At 39.6% G+C, this 24456-nt stretch overlaps 2 protein-coding genes and 1 long non-coding RNA gene across 6 annotated transcripts; 1 reads left to right on the top strand and 2 right to left on the bottom strand.

Moving 5' to 3' along the window:
• The first annotated feature begins 1985 nt into the window (after window positions 1–1985).
• Window positions 1986–3494, top strand: LOC9269503 (uncharacterized). 2 transcript variants are annotated; one of them, XR_003239447.2, is made up of 3 exons: window positions 1986–2254; window positions 2334–2493; window positions 3116–3494. It is a non-coding gene; the product is annotated as an uncharacterized lncRNA (long non-coding RNA). The 2 variants fall into 2 exon arrangements; XR_003239448.2 differs by lacking the exon at window positions 3116–3494 and adding an exon at window positions 2607–2777.
• On the bottom strand, window positions 2758–15016 carry LOC4350121 (disease resistance protein RPM1). Of its 3 annotated transcripts, none has more exons than XM_066305763.1 (3): window positions 14857–15016; window positions 12106–12186; window positions 2758–5754 (listed from the first exon to the last, which is right to left on the bottom strand). In XM_066305763.1, exon 3 carries the CDS (start codon window positions 5747–5749, stop codon window positions 3011–3013), a length of 2739 nt encoding a protein of 912 aa, XP_066161860.1. In that variant the 5' UTR covers window positions 5750–5754; window positions 12106–12186; window positions 14857–15016; the 3' UTR covers window positions 2758–3010. The 3 variants fall into 3 exon arrangements, with proteins under 3 accessions (XP_066161860.1, XP_015616398.1, XP_015616399.1); XM_015760912.3 differs by having other exon boundaries at window positions 14940–15016; XM_015760913.3 differs by lacking the exon at window positions 14857–15016 and adding an exon at window positions 13153–13369.
• A 6001-nt stretch (window positions 15017–21017) lies between these two features.
• Window positions 21018–24006, bottom strand: LOC136354132 (disease resistance protein RGA4-like). Its single transcript, XM_066305811.1, has 3 exons — window positions 23578–24006; window positions 21108–21730; window positions 21018–21033 (listed from the first exon to the last, which is right to left on the bottom strand). The coding sequence occupies exons 1-3, from the start codon at window positions 24004–24006 to the stop codon at window positions 21018–21020; spliced, it is 1068 nt and encodes a 355-aa protein (XP_066161908.1).
• Window positions 24007–24456: the final 450 nt, after the last annotated feature.

Raw genomic sequence — 24456 nt, 5'->3', positions numbered from 1 at the left:
TCCCTATCAGCTGCGAAGGAGTCGACCTCCAGCATGTCATTGCTAGTTGGCCAGGACAGATCAAAAACTTCCCATGCCACTATCTTGGTCTCCCACTTCATTTTAGGAAATTGAGGAAAGTCGACTTTCTCCCTTTGATTAATAAGATTGGCTCGAGATTACCTGGCTGGAAAGGGCGTTTTTTCACTTCAGCAGGACGACAAACTCTGGTCTCCTCCGTTCTTAGTGCCATGCCGACTCATCATCTAACTGCCCTTCAAGCTCCGAAATGAGTTTTTAAAAGAATTGACCGTTTCAGGAGATCCTTTCTTTGGAAGGGAGAAGACCCTGATCACTCGAACCCTGGAGACAGTCTGATAAATTGGCAAACTGTTTGTAGACAAAAAAGTTTGGGTGGGGCTGGTCTCTTAGATTTGGAAAGATTTTCGAGAGCTCTTCGCATACGTTGGTTGTGGTTAAAATGGAAAGATGATACCAAACCCTGGGTGGGTATGGATTTGCCCTGTGATGAGATAGATTGGAGACTGTTCCAAGCAGCCACGATCATCTCGGTGGGCAATGGCGCCAAAACAAGTTTCTGGCATGACAATTGGCTGCAAAATCAATGCCTAAAAGATGTGTTTCCAAACTGTTTTAGATTAGCAAAAAGGAAACAGAGATCTGTCCAAGTCGAATTAACTAACAACAAATGGCTGTTTTCGTTCAGGCAATTCACATCAATAGAAGAGCTTCATGATCTCATTCAGCTTGGAGGTTTACTCCAATCAGTCTCGTTCTCCCAATTTCCAGATGACATAAGCTGGAATTGGACAAGTTCGGGGTCGTATACCTCAAAGAGTGCATATCTCGGTCAATTTCAAGGTTCTGTTGTTTACAATGATTTCAACTCCCTCTGGTCGGCTCCGGCGGAACCAAAAATGAGATTTTTCGGTTGGTTGGTGCTCCATCAAAAAACCCTAACCGCACAGAATCTACTCCGAAGACACTAGCCATGCAATTGGATTTGCTGCCTTTGCACTTATGCTTTTGAAGATACAAATCATCTTTTCAATGAATGCCCTTTTATCAGGCGTGTGTGGCAGCTAGTGTGCAGGTTTCAAACTATTGGCGCTGATGGCTCCTCTCTTTTCCCAGATATTTCAACCTGGTGGGCTAATCTTAATTTAGTGGGAAGCAAGAGGCAAAGAACGACGATCAGAGGTATACTTTTGACTGCATGGTGGAATATTTGGCTAGAACGAACAGAAAAATCTTTCAAAACTCAGCTTGTTCAGAACTTGCAGTAGCTCTTCAGATAAAGCAGGACTTAGACCTGCGTAGCTCGGTTTTTAAGCCACCTTGATTTAATATTTTTGTAAAAAGGTGTAATTTCCTATCTCCCCAAACCTGCCATGTAATCTTACCTCTTTGCTGTTTTCATCTATTAAATTTCCGGCAGATCTCCTGCCGTCGTTTTCCTCAAAAAAAATAAAATATTGATGTTAATGAATCTAAATAGATATATATGTCTAGATTCATTAACATCAATATGAATGTGAGAAATGCTAGAATGACTTACATTATAAAACGGAGGGAGTATTGGATTGGTTATAGGTGAATTAGAGCTAGTAGTAGACTATACTATTGAACTTGCTCTAATAGTCTGCTATTGTACCTTCTCTAAATGATTTTCTTTTTCGTGTGAGGGTGTGTGTTTGCAAGAGTAAGTTCCCAACACTCCCCTCTCGTTTTCCGCGTGCACGTTTTTCAATCTGTTAAATGGTGTGTTTTTTGCAAAAAATTTCTATACAAAAGTTGTTAAAAAAAATTATATTGATCCATTTTTTAAAAAAAAATTAGCTAATATTTAATTAATCACGTATTAATGGACCGCTCTATTTTCAGTGTATGGGAGATGGTTGCCAACACTCACCTACCTCATCTCTAGTCGTTGTGGCGGCGGCAAACTCCTTGTAAGCCGGTCGAATCCATCTGTAATGGGGATCGAGAAATATAAACCCTAGTTCTAGTCTCGTTCTTGTCTCGCGGCGCCCTTAAATTTTCTTTAGATCTTTTGCTTTATCTTGTTATAAATTTTGCCTGTAGGTTCCAGGTAGGTAGCCACTCAGCTCAAATCTCTGAATCTCTCAGGAATCCGGGAGAAATTGGCCCTTGCATCCTGACAGAGCCGAAGCAAAGCGGTCGCCGGCGGCGGTCATGGACGACGACCGGCGATGCCCTTCCTTGGGTTGCGACCTCCCGCGCGTCGGAATCGGTAACGCCCGGATTCAGTCATTCAGTTCCCTGCGATTCTGTTGACGGTTGCTCATTCGATTTATTCTGGAAATTCTCAGGTATCGGTTCTAGGTTCCGCGTCCGTTGCGCGGTATATTTGTGTTTCAGTGCTTTCTAGGTGCTCATCCTTCTTGCATGTTCATCTGGTTGCAAATTCGGCACATGAAAAACAAAGTAATGCAGCAATGCATCAGTTCAGGTTGCCACGGCATACAGTGGGTGAGAATTTCTTCGGTTAAACAATAGCAGTAAATTACGACCAAGTCTAAGGACTGCATCATCTGATTTAGATATTTTCTCTAAGATTTGGGAATGCAATCTTGCTCATATAGGCATATACATATGAGTAGCAGAATGCACCCTGAAGACAATAAATTAGTGCTATGGGAATATGGGACTATTCTGCTACACATTCCTCTCAAAATTGTAAAGAAAGGAAAAAATTTATCATATGGAATACTGGCGTATAAAGGTTGAAGGAACTGGGAGGTGAATTACAGTTACATCATTATTAGCAAATGCAGTTCAAAAGTAAAAGGACACGGTTCCTTGTCCTTAGATGAGAATCACTATCTGAAGCACCCAAAACAACAGAACAAATTACAGGTCCCGATGGATAAGAAAGCCAATGTTTCAGGTAGTGCTACCAACAGCTCCATAACTAAGAACTATGAAGAGATAAATGCAGATGCACCAACCAAGATCATTACAGAAGGAAAAAAGAAACAATGCACTCCTACATGAGTAGCTCTGGAACATGCTGCATTTTCTGTTGCATTTCTCTCTCAATCCAGTCAGCTTTGAAGTTCTTGTGCAGATTGAGCAGCCAGAGTTTTTTCAGGGTCCGAAGGGTTTCAATGCCAGGAGGGACACTCTCCACCCCTGATAGAAACACAATATACAAACCTTCAATGACTGGAAGTGCACCATTCATAATTTGTATCTGGTTGACATCAGGCATGTGCTTCAGCACAAGCATCTTCAGGCGTGGGAAGGCCTTTGCATCAAGAACCAATGTTTTTGTACCATGTATATTGTTCAGTCTTAGACAAGTGAGGTTCTCCAAGCGTGAAGAGAGTATCCCTAGCATATCTTCCCCAAGATAGCACCAACTTAATGCTAGATAATTGAGTTGTGTACCATGATAACGAAATATTGGGTAGTCGAGTGTCTGCTTGGCCCATTGCCCTCTGATAATTAACTTGTGGAGTTCTTTGGACTTTGGCCTGAGTTCCTCAAAGCAAAGTGCCTCATTTTCATTCCTTGCAGAGATAAGCAAGCTGGAAAGAAGCTGCATGTTTGACAGGGTAGCAAAAAGCTTTGCACAATCAGTATAACTTATGTTGTCAATCCATACACGTCTTAATTTCAACAATTTACTCAGCTGCTCAGCCAAGTCCTTGCTGGCTTGCATGGTCTCAAGAGTTTGTAGTTCCTCCATATTGGACAGATTTTTGGGTGCTTGCATTCCTACGAAATACTGGAACGTCGACTGTGTTTCATCAGCATATCTATCGGCTATCAGGTGCCGTAGCTTCTTGACCTTAGCGATTCCTTTTGGTAGCTTCTCTATTTTGGTTTGCTTGATGTCTAAAGTGTGGAGATTAGACAGCTTTTCAACTGATTGTGGGAGTGTCTTGACCTTGGTGCTCCGCAAGCCGATGTAACGTAAGTTGAACAAATTCCCTATGGATTCTGGCACTTCAGTGATTTCTGAGTCTTGAAGCTCGAGAACTGTAAGATAGTTTGATTCTGACAAAATTGAGGACAGCATATAAGTGGAGGGTGACATTGCTCTCAATGATACTAGGGTTCGCAGACGTGGAAATTTAAGTTTTAGTACATCATTGTTTTCCCATCCACAAGATGACAGACGGCGAACATCCCTTTCCATTTCTATCATTGTGCCATAATCATTTGAAAAGCCAAATTTCTCCTCTTTTGCTATAGAAAGTGCCAGGTCGCGCACAAGATCATGCATCTTACAGCTACTAGCCCTGCCTAGCTCATCATTTTCCACAACATCCAGCATATTCCTTTGGATTAGTTCCCTAAGATATCTGTCAGCCACCTCCTCTGGTGTGCTATGTTGTTTTCGCACTGCAAAGCCTTCTGCAACCCACAGCCAGATGAGGGTATCTCGTGAAAACAGATGATCTTCAGGGAATAGGCTACAATACAAGAAACAATTTCTAAGATGTCCAGGTAAGTCACGGTAGCTTAGATTTAGAATTGCTCGTATATGATCATTGTTCACTAGCTCGTCTCCAAGTTGCTTGTACATTTCATTCCAAATATAACTCTCTAGTTTCACTGAAGAAAACAAGCCACCAATAGATACGATTGCAAGTGGCAGGCCTTCGCACCTGTCCACTATATTGTGAGCCAACTTCTCAAGATCCTGTGGGCACTTGCTGTGCATGCTGTTATAGAAGGTCTTTTTGCAGAAGAGATCAAATGCATCATTGTGCTCCAATGGTTTGAGTTTGAGACGGTGTGTTGGGTATGCAAGAGTTGCCACATCGTCCTGTCTTGTTGTGATGATTATGCGACTTGTTTGGCAGCTTAGGAACGCATCCTCTATCAGAGTGTATGCTTCCCGGTTCCAAACGTCATCCAATACAACCAGAAATTTTCTATCCTTTAGCCTTTCCTTTATTATATTTTTCAAGTCACGAGGGTCCAAATCTGATAAATTTGTCTGTTCAGGGTACCCAATTGTTGGCGTCGTTTCGACAACACCAATCTTCCTAAGTAATTTCCTCAGTAGATCAACCCCATTATATGTCTGTGACACGACAATCCAAGAAAAAGCATCAAAATTGTTCTTCTCCCGCTCATACTCATACACATTATTGACCAGAGCGGTTTTGCCCAATCCACCCATACCAGATACCGTTATCACTGTGTTACCTTGCTCACTGGAGTACAACCATTCAGTCAGCAGCTTCCTGTTGCCTTCAATCCCCACTAGATAATCTTGTGCCAGGAGGCAGTCTTGGAACTGTTTCCTTTCAATATAAGTAAGCGGGTTAGGAATAAGGTCAGGCTGCTGCAGCCACCGTTCTTTCCGCTTCCCAGCATTTTCAATCTTTTTCTCTATCTGGATAATCTCTTCCGCAATATCACTGAAAACTGTGACATATTTCTTTTTAGTGAATACCTTTTTCATGGAACTTTCTTCTTCCAACATAAGAGCATGGTATGAATATTTGTCCATTACATCCTGAACATGGTGGGCCAGGCCCCGCACCTCTACAATCCAACCCTTGACAACCTCATCGATGGGATGTGTTGTACTCATCTTTTTTATAACATTGTTCATTGTCTCCAGTTCCTTCTTTATTTCATCAACCTTTGTCGGTAGTTCCTTCAGATTTGCAACTTTTTCAGATAGCTTGGCTATAGCAGCTTTGGTGGCTTCCTCCACTAAAACTGAACCAATCTTTGAGACAGCAAGGATTACAGCCTCCATGTCAGCTGAACAAAGGTGAATATACTGTATTACATAATGTAGTAACAAACTAAAGTAAACTAGCACAGCCCAGAGGATCGATTCATGTAATTAGCAACAAGTTTATGAAAAGAAAAACCTATGTTCCAGTCAGTTTTCAGTTCATCATGTTGAGCCTATAGTTTCAGTTCATTCCCTACATGCTTGAGTTTTTTATTTTGATCCCCTCTGTTCCTACTCTGTTGCGTGAGGGTAGTTTCAACAAAAAAAAAATTATAAATTAACTCCTGATAAAACTTTTCTATAATGAACCATAAGCATGAATAGAATGGCACTGCAAGATTTGGCGCTGTGTTCCTTATTTTGTGGGATTTTAGTGGCTGCATCGACCAGGCTGCTTATATGGAGTGCGATTCTATGAACATACAGCCAAATGGCATGTGGCACTGTTCAAAAGGGTCCATTTCTTTAATGTTTTTTTCCTACAGGTCTATAAGTAGAAAATACTAGCTGAAACCCCGCGCATTGCTGCGGGAATTTAGTATGATAAAAATAAAAAAAATAACGTGTAAGATAGCTAGATAATATCAGATTAAGTAAATTAATGTGGTTTATGATAATTTAAATTTAAATAGTATGTAGAATGGTGATTCAAACGTAAAAAGTAAGGTGGTATGACTTTATGGAAGAAGAAAAGTAGGGAGATAGTTTAGACCGTAGATTAATTATTTAAAGGCTAAAAACAATTGATGTGATATGACTTAATTAGAGGAAAAAGGGAGAAAGATAATTTGGACCATAGATTAATCATTTAAGCACTAACTAAGTGAGGATGAACCATATAAGTATAGAGGATATCATAAAATATAATAAAGATATATATTGAAACATTATGTGAATCATGTTGGATGATAATTTCACATATTTGTATTTGAAAAACTCTTAAATTATAAAAACTATAAAGATATAGCATGTTTGCATGATGTTTAAATGTGATGATTGTTAGTGGATGATGATGCGACATCTTTGTATGTTAAGCTTAAAGAGTTAGTGGGGGATAACTTTATATTAAGATAGAATTAGGAAACGGGCTCAATTGTGAAGACTCCACTGAGAACTGTTTAGTTTACAGTATCTGCATCACTTACTGTCACGGATGGTTTTGCGTTTTTATGTGCCATTTATTCACAGTTTTCATTTTCTTTGTTACGCTGCGAGGCCTAGCTACTACGTCCCAGTCTTCCAGGCTTGATGGTCCTTGGCAATCACCTATGCTTTCTTTGGCAGATGACTTATTCTGGTGTACTCAATGCTTTCAGTCTTTTCATCTTTCTACAAGGGAATTGTTTTGCAAGCTGTTCTTTAGAAACTACTTATGTTTCATATTATAAGATGTTTTAGATTTTGAATATATTCATATATGGATTCATGCTTGTGTTTTATATATAACTAGGAAGGTGGCCCACGTATATGCGTGAGCGTTTATATTTGAAAGGTATTCCCTCCATTAAATAATGTAAGCCATAACCACCATTAACTCTAAAAACCAAGAAACAATTATTATCATCTCATTGTTTGAATCATCTTAATAAATTCAGTGCATGCACCCAATAGAATTCGAGATTTTGAGAATGAAAGTGTTAAAAAAATATAATAATTTAGTGGAGAAGAGGTGCTAGTTAATTGCATGCATGCATGCATGCCTTATATTTTGAAACATGTAAGAAAAATAGTTATGCCTTATATTTTGCAATAGAGGAAGTAAGATTATAGTTTGTTCAAAAATTGTCTTATGGATAGGGAACTAAAGATCAAACAATGTCCTTTTAAAATGATTTAGGGATTCTATTTTTTTAGAAAAAATATATCTCAAAAAAGCATTCATCGACTCTTTGAATAGAACATAGATTAAGTTTATACGACTTTTGCATCAAAGTAAATATTAAACTATTGTAACTAATTATCATGCATATCATTTGTACACATACTGACATACCGTGCAAATATGGCTACAAGCAAAAATTGCGAGATCTAAGAGTTGAATCGCCTCGTGAAGGCACATGACAAACAAATTAAGGGTAAATTAGAAGTTGGATTTTTTTTTCTCTATATATAAGTTCAAAAATTTCATATTTTCTCCATAGTTCTGAAGAACTTTAAAGGGTGTTGCTGCACACAAATCACCTACACAATCGCTTTGCTTGGTAGTGCAAAATATCAACATTGTTTGAAGCTAATTTCTTTTGTTTTCACAAGTTTGATGGTTTTATTTGAAACAATATTTGTTTGAAATAAGACCATAATTATATAAATTTAATTAGTATGGATAGTTTACTTATAAATTTTGAAGTGTTTTATAGTGAAACTTATTTCTATCATGTAGTCTGCATATATAAAAAATATAGTTTTGTTCAATAAGTTCAATACAATTTTCATCAGAAAAATTAAAAATATTTTAAAACCATCCATGACTACTTAAAAAATTTTGTTTGTCTATTTTTTAAAAAAAAATTCAAATAAGCACATATTCTCCTTCTTATCGATGTCTTGTCTTTATCATAATCAAAGAAAAACTCCTTGTACAACTGACATATCATGCCATCACTCAATCACATACAGATGTAAGCTGTTTGTCATTATTCTCGGTCCACTTATTACTTGGTTGTATCCTTCACTCACCCATCATCTTAAACAGTCGTAAGACCATATTTTATCTAATTTATCTACTTATTAGTTTATATAAGGGGTAACAACTAGGGGTGAAAACGGTAACGGTAATTACCGGCCGACCGGCGTTCGTTTTCGACTTTCTACCGGCCGAGCCATATGGAAATGGTAATCGACCGAAACAAAAATGGAAATGGTAAAAAATATGGAAATGAAAACGGAAATGGTTTTGCTGTTATACCGATCGTTTCCGTATTTACCGTATTCTCGCGGAAATTACCGTTTCTTATAATATGGTAATTACCGTATTCTAAATATGTCGATATTATAGGACATGTCTATACGTGACCCACAGCTTATAGATTGACTGACTCTTCAATAAAATCTCTAACTTTTGTACATGGCTAAAATAAAGTTAATTTATAATTTATATAGTATAAGCTTGAATTTATGTATATATATATAACATACTTATGTAAAGTTAAATATATGTTTTTATAGTTTAATGTTTCCGTATTTGTTACCGGTTTCCGATCTGTACCGACATGTTTCCGTCCGTATTGTTCCGTTTCTGGTTTTCCGATATTTCCGATATCGTTTTCGTTTCCGACTTTACCGTTTCCGATTTTGTTTCCGAGAAAAATATGGTTACGGAAATGGTTGAGGCTGTTTTTCGATCGTTTCCGACCGTTTTCATCCCTAGTAACAACAACACGTTGCTTCTCCCTCGTGCATAAGACACATGGTCTAATTTTTTTTCGCCAAAACAAGTTCTTAGTTAACACATGTAATGTAATTAGAATATTATCTGTGTAATATATATGTATATGACATAGGGTAATTTTTGTTCTAGCTTTACCCTGTTTATATACATATAAATATAAATTAATTATATATAACTCGCGGTGCTTGACTCTTCTCTCTACATCACATCTTCGATTTGTTTTTATGTTATTAAAAAAACAATAATTATCCATTGATGATTTGATGTCTTCACATTGCAGCGTCGTGATCACCCAAGCTACTTTAGGTACGGTGCCTTGTCATGCGTGCATAAGGCAAATACGCGCACGTGTGTTGTGCTGAGAAAAATAGAGAGGTCTTCCGAGGTTTTTGTTTTCTTAACAAAAGATATATATGGTTGTCCAAAAATAATAGGTTCACCGGTTTAAAAAAAAATGATAGACAAATAAAAATATTTATAATAAGTTAATAATAGATATATGTGTACAAATCATATGAATGTTAGTGATTCTAACAAGGGATGGAGGGGCCAAAACGTTTTATAACGTGAAATAGATGGAGTATTTCACTAAGTCTATTATTTGTAACACCACCTGAATAGAATGGCTTCCATTTTACCTGTCAACTGTTTTCTCACATCGGTAAATGTATGAAACAGTTTGGCATTTATCTTTAGAGTAAAGTTGTCTAATAGTCCCTCCGTTTCATGTTATAAGACATTTTGACTTTGGTCAAAGTCAAACAACTTTAAGTTTGACTAATTTTATAAAAAAAAGTAGTAACATTTTTAACCAAGACAAATATATTATGAAAATTTATTCAAATATAGATTTAATGGAACTATACTGATGTTATAAATATTACTACTTTTTTTTACAGAATTAGTCAAACTTAGAGTAGTTTGACTTTGCCCAAAGTCAAAATGTCTTATACCCTGAAACGGAGAGAGTAAATGCCATTACCGATGGATTCAGAACCTTATATATCTATACCAAGCTGTGTTATGATATTTGGTTTTACTACATACTTCTGCAATGCCAAAAAGTTGTGTTGTATCTAGCATGCATATGGTTTAGCACTGGTGTAGATCTGTTGTATAGGCAGGGTCATGGTTGATTTGTTATGAGATGCACTTGATAATGTAGTGGTAAGGGGTGCGTGGTTTTAATCCCAAGGTCCCATGTTCAATCCCAACACGCTCACAATTTATTCTTATAATAAAAACTAGCATGGTGGCCCACGCAGATTGCGCGGTTAGCATCATTATGTTTTCTCCCATATAATAGCATATATGTTTTCTCATTATATTATTCAAATATATTAAAATGACAACATAATTTTAAATTTTGCAATAACTTTACAAAACTACTAATACGTAATATTCATATTATATTTTATATACGTGTTAGTTATTAATTATTTTTAATATCAAATTTTAGTTATTTGTAAATTATATATATTTCTATATGGACTCTAGACTCGTGTTTTAATATTTCTTTTTTTTAATTCCGAATTTTCTGTAAATTGTATTTCTATATAGACTCTATGCTCTTCTTCCAATATTATTTATTTTTATTTCTGAATTTTTATTATTTCTAATTGTATTTCTATCTGGACTCTAAACTCATCTTTCAATATTCTTTAATTTTTAATTTCGAATTTCAGTTACTTCTAAATTGTATTCCTATAGTGACTTTAAACTCTTCTTCCCATGTTTTTCTTAATTTCAAATTTTAGTTATTTATAAATTGTATTTTTATACTGACTCTAAACTCTACTTTTAATTTTATTATGTTTATTCCAAATTTTAGTTAGTTTTAAATTCCTATATGGACTCTATACTCAACTTCTAATATTCCTTATTTTTTTATTTCGAATTTCTATTTTTTTTTCTTCATTGAATTTCTATATGGACTCTATACTCTACTTCTAATATTCCTTATTTTTAATTCCGAATTTCAGTATATGGACTCTATACTCTACTTCTAATATTCCTTATTTTGAATTCCGAATTTCAGTTATTTCATAATTGGATTTCTATATGGACTCTATACTCTACTTCTAATATTCCTTATTTTTAATTCCGAATTTCAGTTATTTCCTAATTGTATTTCTATATGGACTATATACTCTACTTCTAATATTCCTTATTTTTAATTCCGAATTTCAGTTATTTATTTCCTAATTGTATTTCTATATATGGACTCTAGTCTCATCTTCTAATATTCCTTATTTTTTAATTCCGAATTTCAACTATTTCTAAATTGTATTTCTATATGGACTCTAGTCTCCTCTTCTAAGATTCCATATTTTTTAATTCCGAATTTCAGCTATTTCTAAATTGTATTTCTATATGGACTCTGTTTTTTCTTTTTCCCTAATTAATGTGAGAATTTATAGACCATGAGAGCAAACATGGAGGCTTCTTTTTCTATTCCTTTAATAATATAATAGATGTTTGCCCTTCAAATCTCGTTTATCTGGTTGACTTGTTACTGTTTCTTTATTTGGTCCTAGTTGTTTTTGTCTTCCTTTTGTAATCCATATTAATTCTGTACAGCCGCTATAGTAGCACTGGATCTTTTGTAAAGCAACATTTCAACTATATCGCAAATTGATTGGCCATTAGAAAATTTCGTTGGGCTACTCATCTTTCATGCTTTGTTCTTGGTGAAATGATTGGTAATAGTTTCCACGGGCATTCAATTTTAGCTTAAGATGTCCTTGCAGTAGATGGCCAACAATAAGATAATAAATGATAAAAATACGGGAAACATGTAATTAACACACAGTATTTAAGGTGATGCACTGCAAACAACAGTAATCGCTAAATGTTGCAGTTGAATCAGCACTGAACAAAACAACAACACAAAGGTTCTTTCCCCATCTCTGAACTGAAGAACTGACCGTGGAACTTTTGCACTGTCATATTGGTGATTTTATACGATGATCTAATGCTAGCTCACCTGCTGGAAGATTTGTAGGCCGACTACAAAAGGGAGGTTGGAGAACTTGCGCCCAACTGTTGGTGGTTGGTGTGCCGAACCCTGCAGCATGAAGGAAGAAACGATGAGAACACATGCAAGACAGCTGATCAATTGATCATGGCGTTGGGCAAAGGGTCCAAGACCACACACTTAACCAGGGTTCACAATTCCAACAAAAACCGGTCGAATTCCGTGAAAAAACGAGGTTTTGACAAATTTACAGTAGGAAAGAAAAGAATAACGAATTCAAAAAAAGAAAACACTTTCCTGGGCCGGATTCTATATAATAGGCAAGTTAGTACTTCGCCCAAATAACAGAGGAGAGGGGATGTGGTCCTGGCGTCCTGCATCTGATCGCTCCCAAAAAAAACATCGAGCAGAAGGGTGAGGCGAGGCCGCCGTCTTCCCAGCGGCGTCGCATCTCCTTTGCCCCCCACCGGATCCGGCCGTCCGCCGTCCCCCCCCCCCCCCCACCGGATCCCGCGATCCTCCCCCGAAGCCGTCGTCGGAGAGCCATTTTCCGGCCGGAAAATTCAATGTGAAAACCCTAGATTGGTATGTGCTCCATTTACTTTTGATTTTGTTGGCCACTTATGCTAGCTAGTGGGAATTTCACCAAAGCCGACCGATTTTCGCGAGCTTATCAGTAAACTAAGGAAATTTGTTTTCAAATTTTGATTATGAAATTTATTCGGAATCTACTGCATTCCACCTGATTTTGCGAAAACCGTCGTTCCGCCCGAGCTTGAAACGGAAGGTCATTTTAGAATCGTAAACCCTGCGCTCAACAAACACCACATGCACGTTCTCTACGCATGATTTATGCATATGTAGTTAGAAAGTTGGACCCCACCAGCAAGATTAAATCTCCTCCAAAATTTGTGGATTTTTTCAAATATTTGTGAATTTATTAAAATTCATTTAAATTCAGTCAAAATATGTTAAATTTCAAAATAATTCGGTCAGAAAATGCCGAAATCCACGATTTTTTCAAAATTTCGGCAACCACAAAATTTTGGTGCATACCGAAATTAGAAACACTGCTCAGGGGCGAGATCCTGGGTATGGCAATCTAGCGATCCGATCTCATGATGCTAGGTCCGTTAGCCGGCTGCCTCACTCCGTCGGTCGCATCCGCGCCTCGCTGCCGGCCGCGGCGGCTGCAAATCTGCAACTGCAAAGTAATCCCTCCGTTTCAAAATATTTGACACTTTTGACTTTTTACCACATGTTTGACCGTTCGTCTTATTAAAATAATTTATGAAATATGTAAAACTATATGTGTACATGAAATTATATTTAACAATGAATCAAATGATATGAAAAGAATAAATAATTACTTAAATTTTTTGAATAAGACAAATGGTCAAACACATACTTAAAAAGTCAACGGTGTCAAATATTTTGAAACGGAGGGAGTAACATTTACGCTGATGGTCACTGCTCGTCGGCTGAAGTGCTTATCTGCTGCGTCTGCATGTGAAAGGAGAAGGCGATCAGCAACTACGTACACCAGATACCACCACGTTCCCATCCTTGCTAATTGCCCAAGTTTTGTTGGTTTTCTCTCTCCTGATTTGAGCTCAGAGGTTGCGCTTGGAGCCTTGGACCAAGCTGTGCGCCTCGTGTTGCTGACCTAGAGCAATTCCAACTGACTCTTCAAACCAAAATTTCGTAAACTTAGGAAAAAGAACGTGCTCCAATAGATTTGCCATCCAAGGCTGTGTTTAGTTTACACCAAAATTAAAATTTTGGTTGAAATTGAAACGATGTGACGGAAAAGTTAGAAGTTTGTGTGTGTAGAAAAGTTTTGATGTAATGGAAAAGTTGAAAGTTTAAAGAAAAACTTTTGAACTAAATACGGCGCAACTTGCCAAGCCAAATAGGTAGCCAAAAGTTTCACTTGGCTGGCCATATCTAGCAAGTTGAAACCACATGCCTACCATGGGTCCCACCACCCCACCTTCTCTACCCATCTCCATCCCTCTCAAGCCGCTTCCTCCACCGCACGAGTGCACGCTGTCATTGGTCGTCGCGCCTCCACCTCCCCCACCGTCGTTGGGGAGTGGTGCACGCCCACAATCAATTAATTGGTCAGATTTATAGTTTTACAGCTTTGTAATTTATGAGCTCAAGAGCTAGTAATATATTTTTCTCAATTATTAGTTCGTCCTTGATATTATGTTGTCTAGAAAGTACGTATCGGGAAAGAAAAAGGTGGATGATTTAATAAAATGACTGAAAGGGCCCAATGGACAAATTCTTAAAGTAATATTAGAAAGTTTTTCTTGCAATTCAATTGCTTACTGGTAACAAGCATTTATATATATATATATATATATATATATATATAGAGAGAGAGAGAGAGAGAGAGAGAGATATTATTTAGATGTGATTTGTGGGCCCTATTTTTAGTTTCACTAGGCCACCCAAATCTCAAGACCGGGTGCGCCGGCGCGCGTGGGCGTGCCCCGGCGTTGGAGCATTACGACAAGCACCTCGCGGGCGACGCAGTAGGGACAGACGGTGCTCGTCACAGAGCTGAGGCGAGCGAGATGGGTGGATGAAATTGCAAATCACATACACAATTCACCGCCACCAAAGATCCAACCCCAAACGAACAGGACAATTTACCAGCGACTATTCATGCTCAAACGCTAAAACTAAGAACGAAATCTCCTACGAAATCAGGATCAAACCCAAGTGCGCGAGACGAAGAACAGGACCTACCGTCCCAGAAGAGCAAGCTGAAACATGCATGACATCCGCCTAACTACAACACCATGGATTTGCAAACGAGAACATGGACGCACCTTGTGAACTCGATGATGAGAGAGGAGGAGACGACCTTGACTCGACTCCGCCGGAGGCCCGAGCGGAGAGAGGAGACAGAAGTAGAACGAAGCTTTGCTTTCTCTCCTTTTTATGGCTTTTACGGGTCAAGTAGAACCAAGTCAACCATCGACTCTGGCGGCCAAGTCAATAGCTACTAGTGCCAAGTGGCCAGTGGAGCACGTACGTGCAGTAGGATTATTCCTCATGACCATGATGGCACTAGTAAATTAATCATTGATAAAAAAAAATGGATCATGTTGAACATGTAACTATTTAAAATTTTGAATAATGGTACGATTAATTAATTTGTTCTCTATGGTAGGAACTCTGCATATTCATTTATTCAAGAGAGGGATTATAGGCCCAAAAATAAAGTTACAACAATGAGGTAGTTTTTGGGACACTTGGTGAGAACAAATTGAGCGACAAGACCATAAAATCGACACCAGGCTATTGCAAAATGATTTACACTCTATGGCAGGCTTAGGGCCTGTTTAGGGAAGCTTAAAATTATGAAAAGCCTTCTCAGAATCTGGAAAAAGCTGGATTTTCCAGGTTCTGGCTTTTTGTTTATTTTCTAGATTCTACAACTACAACTTCTTAGAATCTAATCTAAAAGCTGGACTGTTTTTGAGCTTATGATTCTGGGTGAAGCTGCTGTAGCTAGAAACTTCCCTAAACAAGCCCTTGATTGGTTTGTGTATAGATATTTGTAAGATTGAATCACTTGAACTAAGTTTACCAGAGAGGGTAAATGGTATGATTACCAAAAACCAAAACTTTTAGCAGAATTAAAGATTACCCTGGTGTGTTTGCTCCAGTCTGACTGTGCCGGAACTTCCGAATCTGACCAGTGTAGATCCTCCGGTCCAACCGTCTAGCTTCTATCGCCGTTGTCTGATGCCGCCGGTTCAACCGCCTTAGCTCCGATGATCTGACCGCCAGGTAGCCACCATTCTGACCGTTGTGCTCTTGCCAGCTGTGTGGCCATCGAGCCCGAGAAAAACACAAATTAAAGAACTCTCTGAAAATATATCAAATTTATATTTTTAATTGTGGTATCAAAATGCAGCAACAACATTCTTCTCTCAACTTTTGACTAAACTCAAAATCTAAGCTAAACCCTAAGTTTTCTCTCAACACATCTCTTACAAAATCAATTCCGAGACAACTCAACTCCTCTTCTATTTATACCTAGAGGTGGCTGCCCAAAAGCCACAAATCCAACTCATGCAAATAGTCCTAATCCACTAGGGTATGTTTGAGAGGAGAGGATTGAAGAAAACTAGGAAGATACGTAAAACGAGATGAGCCATTAAAACATAATTAGTTGAGTATTAATTATTTTAAACTTGAAAATGGATTAATATATTTTTTAAAGCGACTTTTCTATAGAAGTTTTATAAAAAAACACACTGTTTAACCGTTTAGGAAGCGTGCATACAAAAAACAAGGTACTTCTCTTTCTTTGTGCTTGCAAAGAGCACAACCGGACTCCTAAATTCGACTCCTTATACCAGACGTATACAATCTCCTCTGGTATGTTGCATGGAATCTTCACCAATCACGCATATTGTTCTTTAACCTAAGGATCCCGCACACTACTGGAGAAGTGATCTTTGTCGGGTTAGCCAAAAACCACATTAGTCCCGGTTTGAATAGGAACCGGGACTAAAAATCATTTTTTGTCCCGGTTTAGAACTTCAATGATTTTTAGTTCCGGGACTAAAGATCATATATTTAATCCCAGTTGTTTATATCAACCGGGAGAAAAGATCAAAAAAACGCGCGCGCCAGAGCAATCTAGAAAAATTGAGGAGAGGATGCGCGCGGGGGAGGATACTCGCACGGTTATAGAGGGAAAAAAAATCTATCTCCTCCTTATCTTCTTCTCCTCTCCTCTCCTCTCCTCTTCTTATCTTCTTCTCCTCTCCTCTCCTCTCCCTTCCAGCCCTCTCCTCCCCCTCCTCCCCTCCTCCCTCTCTGCCCGAGCCCGGCTCGGCCGGCACCCTCCTCCCTCTCTGCCTCTCCAGATCTATGTGATGAGATGTGTTGATTAATTTTCCGATCTGTGCGATGTGTGGAGTGGATAATTTTGTTGTAAATTTTGTAGATGTTTTTGTGATTTTGTGAATGATTTGTGATTCTGTGTTGAATGTGTGATTCAATATGTGTTGAGAATGAACTATGTTTATGTTGTTGTGAATGATTTTGAGAATGAAACTATATGTTGTTGTGAAGATTTAGGATGAACTATGCTGTAAATGATTTGGGATGAATTTTTGTAATGATTTGAATATAATGGGGGGGGGGCGGGGGGCGAGATATGGAAAAAAGAAAAAAAAAATCTTTGTCCAACCGGGAATAAAGATCTATCTTTTGTCCTGGTTATTTCAACCGGGACTAAAGGTAGCCATCTTTAATCCCGAATTTGCCATCCCGGTTGCATAACCGGGACAATAAGAGCTTCCCAACCGGCGGCAAAGATCACTTGTGCAGCAATGGCATGATATCCTCATTGTTCGGACGTCATCTTCTCCCAACTTAATTCCCAATCCATCACCGGCAATACTCTCTTGAGATATCAAGACATATCTACACATTAGTAAACAAGAAACCATATCTGAGCATAGTTCTTCCACAACTACCTTGACTCAACATTAGCAAACCACACTATTACACAAGCATAGAAATCATCCAGAAGTTATAAACACGAGATAATCACAAGTATCCAAAGAAACAACCCGAAACCAACTCCAAGCATGAGCATACCAGTCAGACCATTTGACTGGTCGGTCTAACCGCACACTACACGCTGGTCTGACTGACCTACACCACCTAGTCTGACTAGTCCAACATAGTTAGCACCACTTCGTCGAATATCCGTGAAATATAAAAACCAGTAATCTCACATATCAATTGTTCATCACAAAATATATAATAATAAAAAACACTTTGATTTCACAAGAGTATCGCGGAGAATAAAAGATACAGGTGAAAGTGTTTGGGCCCCTGAAATTTGTCCAATGTTCTTTACACAGTACCTTTTTTCTCCTTGATAACAGATGTTTACGATCCGACTTTCTAAGCGCAAAGTTCACACACAAGAACAGCTGACAAACACATTACGAGCAGACGACTAATTTGAGTCATCGGAGTGGTAATGGCGCGGTGGCACGAGCTCAATCTCTTCAGCGCTGCTGGAGCCTTGAGACGGCGTACGTGCCCTCCCTAATCAGCCGGGGAGAATGTTGCTAGTCCATCAGCACCAAGCTCTGACCTCCCTAATCAGCCGCTGCTCGATCGTCAGTGCGCTCTGAACGACGAGTCAGAGACGGAATATATACCGAATTACTAGTAGAGAAAAGGTTTTACTCCCGGTTCGGAAACCCCCTATACTCCCGGTTTTGCAACCGGGAGGACGAATCCAGGACTAAAGATACCCATCTTTAGTCCCGGGTGAAATAACTGGGATTAAAAATCCATCTTTAGTCCTGATTGGTAATACCAACCGGGACTAAAGATAGATAGGGTCACGTCACGGCTGTTTTTTTCTGCTTATATCTATTCCTCCACCCCAAATCCACTCAATTTATTCACAAATCATCAATCATGCACAATAAAATTATCCACAAATCAACACAGCAAAATCATCAATAATACATACACATCCACAATCCACAAATTTTGTGAGACCATTCCCAAATCGACAAAATATACAAAACATTCATCATTCACTACAAAAATTCACAAAATAAAAAAAATCAAGTAGCAGTTGCCGTCGCCCGGCCGTGGGCCGCCGGCCGCCTTGCGCCCAGCCGTCGCGAAGGCCACTGAAGCCTGGCCGTCGCGCAGGCCACTGCCACCGGCCGCCTTGCGTCTAGCCACCTTGCGCCCCGCTGCTGCGCGGGCCACCGCCGCCGGCCGCCTTGCGCCCGGTCGCCGCGCGGGCCACCGCCGCCGGGCGCCTTGCGCCCAGTCCTCCGCACTTGCCTCCGCCGCCAGGGGCGGCCCTCCGTGCGCGACGGCTGCCGCCACTGCCTAGCTGCCTCCCGCCGCCGGAGGGGAGGGGAGGAGGGGGAGGGGAGGAGGGAGAGAGGGGGAGAGAAGGGGGATGAGAGGAGGAGGATGAGGAGGAGGAGATGGAGATGGGGAAGAAGTGTGATAAGAATGAGGGGTGAGGAGGAGAAGAGAGAAGAGTTAAGGGGCGGGGAGGACGAGGCGGGGCAGTTCGCTGTTTTTTTCCCGGTTGTTTAATAACCGGGACTAAAAATGATCTTTAGTCCCGGTTGGTGTTACCAACCGGGACTAAAGATCAAAAAGTGACGCACCAACCAGACTAAAGATCAAAAAGTGACGTCAGATCTTTCAACCGGGACTAAAGATCCCTATTTAAACCGGGATTATTGTGGATTTTGGGCAACCGACCAAATATGGTTTCTCCAGTAGTAACATGAAACTATGTTTCCCATTTACCCTTGCTATGATACAAGTGCCAACAAAGCAAAGCACTGAAGCAGTAAGCAATCAAGCAACTAAGTTAACACGAATTAGTACATCGCAGAAAGGAAATGTGCGTAAATTACAAACCAGCGTTTTCTACTCGGCTATAGTTGATAGACACACCACAAATCATCATTTGTTCTGATTTTATTTTTGTAGCAGGCCGACATGATAATATGAATACGAAAGTTACTCATTCTGTAAGGAAACTTGACACATCACACACGACATGGTTCACTGTAGTAAATATGGAAATTCAACAGACGGTGGTCGGGCGCCGATCTTACAGCTCCTGCGGAACAACAGCTTTACGATCGACATGCTGTAAAATGGAAATGAACGTCATGTTAAAATTCTACGAGAAGAATACAACCTTGCAAGTTGCAACCAGCGACGGTGCCAAGACAAAGGCCCTGTTTGGGGGAGTTTGTCCCAGCTGCAGCTTTTCCCAAAAGCTGTTTCTACTAGAAGCTGTTCCAAACAGGCCACAGCTTCTGAGAATCTGTAGTTACAGATTCTGAAATATGAACTAAGAAGCTAGAAGCTGGAGAAGCTGGGTTTCAGAGCTTTTCCAGATTCTCAGAAGCTGGCTATCAATCAGCTGCTTCTCAGAATCTAAAGCTCCCCCAAACAGGCCCAAATACTCTATCCGTTTTATATTATATATCGTTTTGATTTTTTTCTTAGTAAAACCTTTTTAGGTTTAACTAGAAATATAGGAAAATTTAGCAACATTTACAACACCAAATAAATTTCATTAAATTTAATATTGAGTATATTTTGATAACATATTTGTTTAGTGTTGAAAATATTGTTATATTTCTCTATAATTTGGTCAGATTTAAAAAGTTTAACTAAAGAAAAAGTCAAAGAGACTTGTAATATAAAATAAAGGTACAATACAAAAGGTGCAGGATAAAAAAACCCTGACATTTTTCATTTGCAAAGTAAATTGCGCTCTACATGTTCCTAGCATGTAGATAACAATTTACTCGATGTATGTAGAGCGCACTAATAATCAGGATAATAATACTCGATGATAAGAGTAATAATACTGACCTTGAAGAACATGGCGAGCATTTAGCAGCTCGATCAGTCAGAGACGGAGAGGACCTTAATTATCTATTTCCATCGATTCACCGGGCCCCGTGCTCTCAGGTGTTTTAGGCCTCTCGGTCGCAGTATACTTTACCGTACACCCAGTGTTGGGTGTGCCAACCCTTTTGAAGAACAAAACCTTGGGTCTTTTTGGGTGCTTCCGAGCTTCATTTTCCCAAGTAATTATGGTTTCCATACTGATAGCTGAATCAAGAGCAACTTCCTGGAGATTTGTGTGGTTTCTAATATTAATGCCAGCAAGATCACCAAGGCGCACACAAAGCAGGTGAAGTGAAACAAGTTCTGGCAAAGCTTCCTCTTCGATTTTAGGTAGGATAGGATTAGGACTCTCCACCACTAGACATAGGCGCTGCAGGACTGGGTAATCCCCTTTTTTAATGACGAAGCCCACAAGGTTGTATTCTACCAGTTTGAGATAAAGCAAGCAGGGTAGATCACCCAGGCCTGATCCTGATAAATCACTCCCAGTTAGATTAGTTGATGAAAGGCACAACTCTTTGATGCCTGTAAGCGACGTAACAAACTTGGGAAATTGGCTCAGTCTGCCGTGCAGTTTCAGAGTGGTAAGAAAACCATTTGTTTCACCTAGAAGACCAAGAAGATTCTCCAAGGCATTTCCGAGGTACAGTGACAGAGAACGAACGCCAACACCTGTGTCCATTTCGTACATAACCATATTTTCAATAGCCTCCTTGAGGTGGATAGTGTTACCTTCACCAGTGGAATAATCACACCATATCTTGACCTTTCTCAGTCCCCTCATATGAACCATCAGTTGCGGAATTATAGAGTCTTTGTCTATGATAAATCCTGATAGAGTCTGCAGCTTACTCTTTTGTCCGATACTTTTTTTGTTTGAGATGATATCATCTATTACCTGCACCGCATGAATACTCCTCTTTTTCCTGAGCTTGACCTTCCCAAACAGGTGAACTAGATGGGGCAGCTTTATGACTTCTATAGGCAGTGCCACTACATTTGTCTTTCTTAATTCGAGTGTATGTAAACACTGTAGGTTCTCAATCGCCTTTGGAAGTTTCGTAGTAGCGCTTCCGAGGCTCAGATATTTTAGACGACTGAGATTGTCCTTCATGATGCCCTTGACACGATTATCATCAAAATCATTGCATTCTTTTAGATCTAAGGCCTGCAACAGTTCACACTCGGCAATACAAGAAAAGTCTCACTCCGGTGCTTTCTACTTATAGTAGAAAAAAATCTGAACCGTTGATCTTATTTGATCGAAGGGTTCAGATCTATCTCTACTACCACCTCACTTAATGGTAGTAGAATTATGGAGGGGTACTTTTGTCTACATAAAATTATTTACGGAGGGGTATAATCGTCACTTTCACTTTATAACAATAGCTACCCTATCTTCTTTCGTTCTGGAACTGACGCCTGCATCTGGAGCCCATGCCGAGAGAACCTCCCTCGCGACTCCTCCCTTCCGCCGCCTCAGCCGACCTCGCCTGCTCCGCCACCCTCGCCCTCGTCTGCCGCCTCCCGACGCACTCGCCTCCGCCGCCTCCAACGTTTATCTAGCTCTCTGAGAGAAATGCACCAGCACATTTGCCCGCAGCTGCTCCATTGCTCGATGTCGTCAAAAATCTTGTCGACAATCTACTGAATTGAGCATTTTGCTTTGCATCTTTTCTGACACATACGAAGTTGGTTGCATATACCATTGAACAGACCAAGGGAGAGCTTGCTGAAGAAGCATGATAGCAGCAAAACCTGACAAACTATTCTTTGATCAACCCTAATTAACTTTCTGTCCAGAGTTTATGGTTGATAGCATATCACTGTCAATGCATTTTGCGACCATCGAACAAGTCTACAGTAAAACGGTTTTGCTATATAAGAGTACATAGGAGTGGGATTTCAATTAAATATATAAGAATGGCAACTTAGCAGCTTGGGATTTCACTTAAATATACTCCCTCAATTTCTAAATATTTAACGCCGTTGACTTTTTTAATATGTTTGACCGTTTGTCTTATTCAAAAAATTTAAGTAATTATTAATTCTTTTCCTATCATTTGATTCATTGTTAAATATACTTATATGTATACATATAGTTTTATATATTTCACAAAAGTTTTTCAATAAGACGAACGGTCAAACATGTATTAAAAAGTCAATGATGTCAAATATTTAGAAACGGAGGAAGTATAAGAGTGGCAGCTTGGGGGCAAAATATTTACTTTATGCAAGCGATCCAACAGTTCAACTAGCCCTGCAAGTTAAAAGCATGATTCTTCAGATAAGCCCATTCATCTCTGAGACGGAATGCCACAGATGCAGAAGAATTCAACACATTGTGACATACTAGGGTATTAAATCCACATCCATATTTGAAACGAGTTGCTTCATATCCAGAAGAATTCAGATACATGCAGGGAGTAGGGTCAATTAACCAAACAGACAGAGACAAACAGAAGGATCAGTTACTGTTGAAAACTAAACCAAACAATTGATGATCAGTTGGTCTTCAGTACTAACATGGATTAGTCCATATATCTATGAAACGAACTGCAGCATTTCAGATAAATTTCCAACTAACGTTTTCCCTTCTCTGTTCAGTTCACACCAGAATTCAGGCAAAACGCAACCCATACAAAATCATGAACAGGAAAACATCCCACAGCAGAAGCTCCTGCGCGCAGGCCGGTGGGGAAGCGGCTAGACGCCAGCAGAGAAGGGGAACGGAAGGAGAGGGGCGCCGGAGAGTTCCGCCGTTGGCGGAAGGGAACGGAATGCACAAGCGCCGCCGGCAGAAGGAGTCGAGGCGCCGGCGGAAGGAGTCACGCTCTCCACCTCCGCTCGATTGCGATAGATGAGGATTCCGAGCAACGCTAACCACGAGACCCACACGGAGAAATAAATTAAGTGTCAAATCTACCCCAAATCTGTCTTATACCAATCTACCCTAAAAAAATAAACGGTTCAGATTAGTTCTACTGGTAGTATAATAATACGAGTAGAAAGCACCGGAGCATCTCTCATACAAGAAACAGCTCCTCCTCCTCCACTCCCAAAGATTGTCAGAGAACGGGCACGAAGTTTCGTCTTGGCCAACCTGAGGATGTTGATATTTGTGCAATTCTGGATGAAGAGATGACGAAATGTACTTGGGTCATCTGACTCTGACATTGTATCAAGAGACCCGATGAAGTGATCACAGAAGGATCTGTGCAGCATGAACTCGCGCATGACAGCATGAGTTCTGCATGTCTTCACTCTTGCATTGTCGCATGCACCCATCGGCTCGATGATATTCTGGTCAAGCAGTTTCTTGAAGTTTTGATGTGCCACCGTTTCGTCTGTGAATTTACCCACAGACTGTGCATATCCTTCAGCTACCCATCTCCTGGCTAGACTGTTTCTCCTGATCTCAAAACCCTTTGGGAATACACTCATGTATAGCAGGCATGTCTTGACAAGATGATCAGACAGATTGCCATAGTTACTCATAAGAACTTCCCGCAATTCTTGGAATGCAGGTGCCTTCTCAACCTGAGAACCTAATCGGTGGCAAATGTCGTCGCTGCTTTCCGTCAGACTGTTAACCCTTCTCAAAAAATTGGCCACACTAACAAGAGAAAGTGGATGGCCATCACATTTGTAAGTTCGTGGACCTAAGTAACACCTCCTGATAAGTTTAAGGACCGCTGGTGTATTTTACTCTAATCAAAATCCTGAATTTGAATGACTCTAGTTTGTTACACATCTAGAGATCTTTAGCAAAATCAATACATTGGAACCTGTATTTTTCCAAGAAATAAAATGGAGACAACATGCAGCATTATTAATTAGTACACTACAATTGAGAATGCGATATGGTATAATGTTGGCGCACTGCATGTCTGC

The sequence above is a fragment of the Oryza sativa genome, chromosome 11 (assembly GCF_034140825.1).
Source record: "Oryza sativa Japonica Group chromosome 11, ASM3414082v1".
NCBI lineage: Eukaryota > Viridiplantae > Streptophyta > Magnoliopsida > Poales > Poaceae > Oryza > Oryza sativa.
The sequence above is the reverse complement of the archived record's forward strand: the minus strand, read 5'-3'. Positions and strand labels throughout refer to the sequence as shown.